We start from the raw sequence: 8,483 nt of genomic DNA, 5'->3' as shown, positions 1-8,483 counted from the left end.
CAGAAACGTCTGAAGCAGGAGCTTAGGAGATCTAAGCAAGAGTTAGGCAGTTTCTGTAAGCAATTCAACTATGACCCCTTTAAAGCTTCTACTTCCAAAACTTGTAATGGTAAGTGTTCTTCGAAACCGTATAAGAAACATTACAAGTCTAAGAGCCATAGGAAACCCTTTCATGATTTTAGGAAACTTCCTTATAAGAAACCTTCAAGGAACCAGAAGGAAATAGGATCGAAGGATGGATGTGCTTTCGTAGGATTTCAATATCAAAAACTCAAATTAAACAATTAATGGATCGATTTTTCCAAATTTTAAAATAATAAATTACCAGCTTTGATTATGGAGTTCTTTGGGTCATACAGTGATCAAACAAATTTGAACGCGGTTAGTCAAATTTTAATAACTAATTGGTACGTGGCGTTGTTAAACCAGATCGATGCTACACAAAGTGAAGCCTTTGGACCCAGATCTGACTTAGAACAGATCAATAGTCCGCACGTTCAGGTTTCCAGCCGATATACCAACTTAGTTTTATTTTACCAAGTAAAATTAAATTACTTTAAACGTGGTTGATTCGTTTTATTGGGCTTTTATCAGATTTAGATTAGGTTCTTTTAAAGGTTTGGGTACATACACAGTACCAGATCCGGATCCCGGAAATGGTGCTCTGAAGGAATGGAGGAAGAAGAAAAGATTTACAACTGAGGATCGAGATCCGGTCTCTTTGCCTCAGAGGAATGTAGAATTTATATGGCAGATCTGATACAGATCAGTCTGCAAGCATGCTTTGAAAAGAAAAATGCTTTAAAATAAATTGCTGGAATTTAAATGTGCATAAAATTAAATTGCAGAAAAGTAAATGCTTTAAAGTAAATTGCAAAAATTTAAATTACATTGAAATTTAAAGAACTGAATTTAAACATACATTTTTGCTTTCTGGCTATTACAAATTTTCAAATCTTTCCAGAAGGGAAGATTGAAGGTAAAGAACTAGTCTGATCACCCAATTCTTTTTATTATTTTTTTAATTTTTTAATTGTTGAAACCAAGAGAGAGAGAGAAGCAAAACGACAGCATGTGCAGCAGTTTCTCTTAAGTTTCTCAACACTTAGCAAGGCTCTAAGAGAAATTAATTATTTTATTTTATTTCTTTTCATTTCTATTTCTTGAAAAGAAAGCAAAGCTTCAAGACCGCATATCTATCTCACTTATGTCTAACTTATTTTTAGTTAAAGTTTGATTATATGCTTTCGGATTGTTCTAGCTTACATCGAAGTTATATTGGAGTTGCATATGCTCCTTTGATTATATTAACAATGGACCATGTTTTTTTTAGCTAAAGGCTCCTAGTGCTTAGGGACATGTACATGATTTTTTTTTTTCTGCTGAGGCACATTCAAAATATATTAAAATTTCACATAACAATATATAGGACCACGACTATAATATTCATTAATAACATTTACACTCACCAATGAGTTTTCATGTTTTGAAAATGATGTATGGTAACTTTATCGTTAGTTCATGGTTTAGCTAGCATTCTCTTGGTGGTGATTAACGCAATAATAAAAGTAATGAATCAGTGTCAATAAGAATAAGTGACAGATCTAGAGTTTGCTTTAATTACTTGTTGGTTTATCTAAGATGATAAGAATATCGAAATCTAGAGTGTACCTATGTTATATATTTTCTTTTAAACACAAAGAGAAAAGACAAAGAAAGATGGTAATATATTTTGTAAAATCAAAATAGTTATTTTAATTTTAAAAAGCTGAACTTTTAGACATAGGACAAATTGGATCTTTTCAAAATCAACTAGAATATTTTCATAGTTTCGAAACTAAAATAGAACATTTTTATAAATTTTAGTGAAATAAATGTCATTTCCAAAATCATTCTTTGAAATTTTCTAAAAAGTTAAAAATCATTGAAGCTTGTGCCTCTCAGCTAGGGTTGAACATCAGATCGGTTCGAATGGGTATTAGTATAAACTAAAATTTTGGTCCTATTGATTTTGAATAACCAAAAAGACTGAACCAAAAAATGTACCGAACCAATACTGAGCTGAAAACATCAGATTCGGTTTCAGTTTTTTGAATATGGAACTTATTAAAAAAAATTAAGAACTTTGCTGCTTACTCTTTGCAGATTTCATCATATTATTTCCATGATCTTTGTACTAAAGATATTTTTAAATTAATAATTCAAAATAAAATCTAAACATAATAAACATTAAAAAGAGAAAATATAAAGAAATCTTTTTTCTTTCACTACTACAACAATACAAACCGAAAAAAAAAAAAAGCAAAGGAAAACAAGTAAAATCAAATTTGCAAAAGTTGAAAGGTGGATGATGAATTCATAAAGCAACAACAAACGAGATGTGCACCTGCAGACACGACAGTGGAGGTGCGGGCTAGAGGCGTTCGACGATAAGGAAATATTATTGGTGGGTTAAACTTTTGAGATAGAGATTTGTGAGAGGTGGGTTTGATTTTGGGGACTAGGGTTTGAATTAGAGAAGGAGTTTTATGAGGATTTTGATTTTGTATGCTAGGATTGGCGATTTCATTTATTAAGGGTGTTCAGAATTCAATCGGACCCGTAAAAATTCAATCCATGTATTGGTGGATTAGATTGGATTGAAAATTTGAAAATCCGCAATCGGTGAATTAGATATGGATTTACTTCTGTAAATCCGCAAAAATCCGCAAATCCACAAAAAATATTTGTAAACATGGCATTATACTTATTAATAAATAAATAAGTTAAAATATAGTTATGTTAACACCATATTATATCTTATCCGATATAACATAAAATAAAATTAATTAAATAAAAAATATAGTTTTTTAAGTAGTTATTTTCTATAAATTGATATAAACAAATAAGTTCTTTTGTGTATTATATTTTAAAATTTTGAATGTATTTTTTTAACTTTATTTAAACAATTAATTTATTTAAATCTTATTTAATTTTAAATTTGATCGGTAATAAAATTATTTTGATGTTAATTTTTTTATTTAGTTAGTTCGTAAATAGGACATAATTAAAAAAAATTTAGTCTGCAAACCAATTCGCAAAATGATGGATTGGATATGAATTGGGTCAAATCCGCATCCGATCCGCAGACGTATGGATTGAATTTGAATTGAATTTCACTAATCTGTGAATTGAATTGGATTAAAAATTTATAATTTACAAAATCGTGGATCGGATATGCATTGATATCCAATCTATAAATTATGATCCGCGAACACCCCTATCTAGGGATGGCAATAGATTGGATCTGACCCAAGATCCACGTGATCCAAATCCAATCGGATTGGATTTGGGTCGGTTTTAAATGAATTTGGATCGGATTTGGATATTGATGTGCGGATCTAAGACGGATATGGAGCAGGTCTGGATCTATCTTAATATCTAAATCCATATCCATATCCACCCATCTTTTAATTTAATTTTATTTTAAAAGTTTCTTAACAATTGTGCAATTATACTAATATTAATTTTATTCATAGCATATTAGTGGTATTTACCATGCATTTAAACTCTTAAAACTTAAAGGTTAGTTTTGTAAATTTAAAGGTCAGCCAGCCCTAAAGCATGTGCATGCAATATTCAAATTGCAAGCTAAGTAATACAACCTGTCAATTTATTTTATTATATTGGCCAAATAATTTTTAAGGAATATAGTTATTCATATATTTAGTCAAATATAGTCATAATAAAAATAATAAATGATTGAATATAAATCATATTTAATTTATATGTCATTATCTAATGTTATAAGAATGAGGGTGGGTGTGTCATGGATATTAGAATGATGAATGAGACAATAGAATATTAGATTGATCTTACTCCTGCAATTACTTTTAAAGGATATTTTATTATCTTATTTGTTGTTTTGGTGTAAAAGTATAAGCTACAATATTTATTATATTTTTGAGAAAAATTATATAATTTATTTGTTATCAATACATTTTAGCCTTCAATTTTCATTCTGAAAATTATTACTTTTTAATTGATAAGTTTTAGAATTCATGACAAATTTAGAGCAGATTTTAATTTTTTTTTTTTCGGATTTGAAGCAGATATAGATATTTATTTCTTTTTTGGATATGGATATGGAGCGAAAAATATAAATTCATGACGGATCTGGAGCAGATACAGATCTTGATTTTTATTATAGATCTGAATCTGGAGCAGAGTAAATCTAACTCATATCTGCCCCATTGACATCCCTACCCCTATCATTTATGAGTGAGAGGATTAGATTTGGAGGTTACGATTTGGGTGAGAAAATGAGAAATGAAGGGTTGGTCCTGCATTTAGGGCTAGTCAGTTAATAACAAATACACACACACACATTAATGTTACGGTGGGTATATATCTATAATATTAATATATTCTCACCCGTCAAGTAATGCCACGCGACATTTGTTTAATTTAAAATGAATTTATTCGATTTTTCGATTCACTTTTCACATTTAAAATTTAGAACCGAAAACCGAGCCAGAATATTTAGTTTTACACCTGACTAACTATTTGGTTTTCTTCAAAAAAATAAATAAATAAATAAAACCGAATCGAAGTCCAAAAAACCGAACTGAACTGGTTATTTTTCAGCTCCGGTTTGGTTTCTACCGACCCCTACTCTCAGCTATTCTTATAGTGACTGCCGCCCTTAGTGCTTGCTTGCTTGGTCTATGGTCTGTTAGTGGTGCTGGTCTATAGTCCATGATCTCTGGTTACCTAGCTAGACCACGGACCAACCCGTTTTCTTTTTGACCCTTTCATCGCAGCTCATTCTCCTATAAGATGAGCTGTTGCTGCTGTTGGGCTAGTTATGTAATGATCGACGATAATGTTCACTTGTTCAAAATATTTGTGGCTGCAAAGCATGTATGGTTGTACAATTAGCTCATTGCGCTTAGATTAATGGTGAAATTCACCCTATTTTTTTCCCCCACGAAAAACTCATTTTGATGAATAATGTCACTATTGTAGTTAATGAAGAATTACGGGAAGTTTTTCACAACATGAACAAGTTGGGTGTCGCATTTATCATTTATCTACTATAGATTAGTAATTGAATTTAATATCAAACAGCAAAAAGAAATACTATATATAAATTAGTAGAAACAGTTAAAGTCGGATTTGTAGTTATATTATACCTAGAGTATTGATATTTGATCAAAAGTATCTGATACAATGGCGATAAAATATCTGTAAAAGTATATAGTACTTATTATAGTGTTAAGTCAAAATTAACACTATTTTGCAATTAACACTATAATAATGTTACTATTGTAGAAACAATTAACAATATCTAGTAGTGTCAATTACTAGATATTTACTATTATGAAAAAGACATCTGAGGATTTTCATTCTTTATGGTTTATAAATTATTTTGTTACTTGATTCTCCATGCTTTTCTAGTTAGATTAATTTGTGTTGTCGGGATTATTAATTATTATCACTTTCATTAGCTACAGTTGTATATGGTGAACCTCCTAACAAATTCATATCAATTTATTTTGGATGCATTATCCCATCTGTCAACCATATTCAACAGTAGCCAAATTTAATTGTGTTATTATTAAATCCACGTGGCCACATTAACTGCGCATGGAGTATTAAATCTTCAAATTAACTGTGCATGGAGTATTAAATCTTCATTCAAAGTTCCCAGTTTAATTGCATCGGGGCTACATGCAATAGAGGTGCCGGTGCTGCAAGGGTTAATTATATATCTAGCTGATTGAAGGACCACTTAATTAAGTTTGATTTATCGCCGTTCAATGACGAGTCAAAACTTATCGGCCTCTCTCCTTTTCCCCATGCAACGCACGTACCGTACGCATGCTTGAAGTTGATCGATGTTAATTACATGCACCTTATGCATGCAAAAGAATTTGCTCTACTAACTGTTAATCTTAAATGTGATGAGTGTGTTGTCTGCAAGTAACAGTTAATTATTAAGAAGAGAGAGAGTAAAAAGAAGATCGGAATCACGGTGAGGTTATGAATGCAAGTGAAGCAATCACGTAAATGGACATGCACTCGAGCTGGATGGCTGCTACAAGGCTAAGCATCGAGAAAGCAGTTAAAAAAACATAATGTCCCAACAACCAACTACGTTTTATGCCTTCTATTTTTTTTTTTTTTTTTTTGTAGTAATTAATTAATGAATATTTTGGGACACAGCGGGTACAAGCTCTTCTATAAATACGCATGAGAGAATAACATGGCACTCACAAGCAGTAGTAGTGTTTGCTTTAATTGTATAGTGCGAGTAATTAATGGGATATAATATGGCGGGAAAGTCTGTTTGGGTGGTTTTGATGGTTGCTTTAGTTGTGAGCTGTGAGTGCGTGCAGGGTAGGAAATTAGAAGAGAATAAGGAAGCGCAGGTGAAGAAACCAGAACTTTTCTTTGATGGTAACCCTGGCGGCTTTGGAGGACTTGGAGGTCTTGCCGGTGGCTTTGGTGGAGGAAAGGAGGGACTGGGTTTTGGGCATTCTTTTAGTTTTGGAAAGGGAGTAGGTTTCAGCTTTGGTACTGGAAACCCTGGCATTGCTGGAAAGCCTGATTGTGTTGGAAAGGGTGGCGGCGGCGGTGTTGGAGGAGGTGGTGGTGGTGGCATTGGAGGTGGTGCTGGTGGAGGTGGAGGGATAGGAGGTGGAGGTGGAATTGGTGGTGGCGGTGGCACCGGTGAGCACCACAAGAAAAAGGATAAGAAGAACCATCATGGTGGAGGCGGTGGCATTGGAGGAGGCGGAGGTGCTGGTGGAGGCATTGGCAAAGGAATTGGGGGTGGTGGCGGTGCAGGAGCTGGTGGAGGGGGAGGAGGAATTGGTGGTGGAAGTGGTGCTGGAGGAGGAATAGGTGGTGGAGGTGGTGGAGGTGCTGGAGGTGCTGGAAAAGGAGTGGGAGGCGGTATTGGTGGAGGAGGTGGTGCTGGGGGAGGCTTTGGCAAAGGGATTGGTGGTGGTGGAGGTGCCGGAGGAGGAGTTGGGGGCGGTGCTGGTGGTGGATTTGGTGGAGCTGGTGGGGGTGGTAGTGATGGTGGCTTTGGTGGTGGTATTGGCAAAGGAGGTGGTGGTGGAATAGGTGGAGGTGGTGGTGGTATTGGCAAAGGAGGTGGTGGTGGAATAGGTGGAGGTGGTGGTGGTGGCGCTGGAGGAGGTTTTGGCAAGGGGGCTGGAGGAGGCTTTGGAGCTGGTGGAGGGGCAGGCGGAGGAGGGGGATACGGAGGTGGTGGAGGTGTTGGTGGTGGTAGTGGGTTTGGTGGAGGAACTGGATTTGGTGGTGGTGGCGGCGGCGGCCCAATTGGTGGCCGTTCATTGAACATTAATAATTTGAAGAAACCATGAAGGAATTCTTCATTATTATCTCCTTGCTCTGTTGCCCTTTTTAATGGTTTATCTCATCCTAATTGTTTGTTGAAAATAAAGGCTCATCAGTCATCTCATTCTAATTGTTTGTAAGTAATTGTACGTAATGATGTTTGAGCATTTCAAAATACCTTTGTGTATAGTGATCTTTTTCCCCTTTTTTTCTTTTTAATTTGGCAAAATTAATGTAACAGAGTTGCATGGGAGAAAATTGAATCCTTCACTATTCAACCCTCAAAACTTCCAAGTCATGACTTGGATATAAACTATCTCAATCATTATAAATAATAATTATTAATAACATTAAACAAATTAAAAAATTGAAAGATAATTTTAAAATTTTTAATTTTTAATATAAGAAAATTTTAAAATTTTCACTACTTAATGTAAAATTTAAATTCCATATTATTAACAGATATTTAATTTTAATAAAAATTAAATTTTATATATTTTATTCAATAAATAATAAAAATAACATTTAAATTAATTTCCTTCCCTTCTTTCTCTCCTCCCAACCAAAGATCAGCTCTAAAGTTATAGATGATGCTACATTCAGGTTCTTAACAGTTACAAACTGCCAAAAACTTATCGAAGTGCTGCTTGAGGCCCCCTGCTTCCACGAAGATGATAGATCATCAGCTGCTTCCCCTAATGTCAAATAAAGCCCATCTGATCTGAACGAATCAAAAGTTTTTGGAGCTTCTCCATTACTGTTCAATCTAAATTTACCACTGCCAGTACAAGCTACAAGAAAACTGCAAGATTCTTAGCCAATTACTGAAACACCTGAACTCATGCACTCATCAATCAACTTAGCACAAATAACTACATCTAATTGCTACCCTCAGTTACAACCATATAGTCCTAATAAATCTCTAATTGTAAATATATTAGTTGACTTTTGATTTTCGGTATTTTTAAAAAAAAAAATCACACTTTTAACTTAACAAACATGAATGAGAAGAACCAATTTCAAGAAAAACAAGCTAAATAATAGCCCACTTTATTTCCAAAAAAATATCGATCACATTAACTCTTAAAAAATTTCAGTCACATTTAACTCTTAATAAATTTATAATCCAAGAT

General features: G+C 33.7%; 1 protein-coding gene across 1 annotated transcript; it reads left to right on the top strand.

The window, feature by feature from the left end:
• Positions 1-6,314: 6,314 nt before the first annotated feature.
• Positions 6,315-7,376, top strand: LOC102625724 (glycine-rich cell wall structural protein-like). The gene has a single exon (XM_006476038.4). It carries the CDS (start codon positions 6,315-6,317, stop codon positions 7,374-7,376), a length of 1,062 nt encoding a protein of 353 aa, XP_006476101.3.
• The last annotated feature ends 1,107 nt before the right edge of the window (positions 7,377-8,483 follow it).

This window comes from Citrus sinensis, chromosome 1 (genome assembly GCF_022201045.2).
Source record: "Citrus sinensis cultivar Valencia sweet orange chromosome 1, DVS_A1.0, whole genome shotgun sequence".
NCBI classification, from domain to species: Eukaryota; Viridiplantae; Streptophyta; class Magnoliopsida; order Sapindales; family Rutaceae; genus Citrus; species Citrus sinensis.
This window is presented reverse-complemented; position numbering and strand designations above follow the sequence as displayed.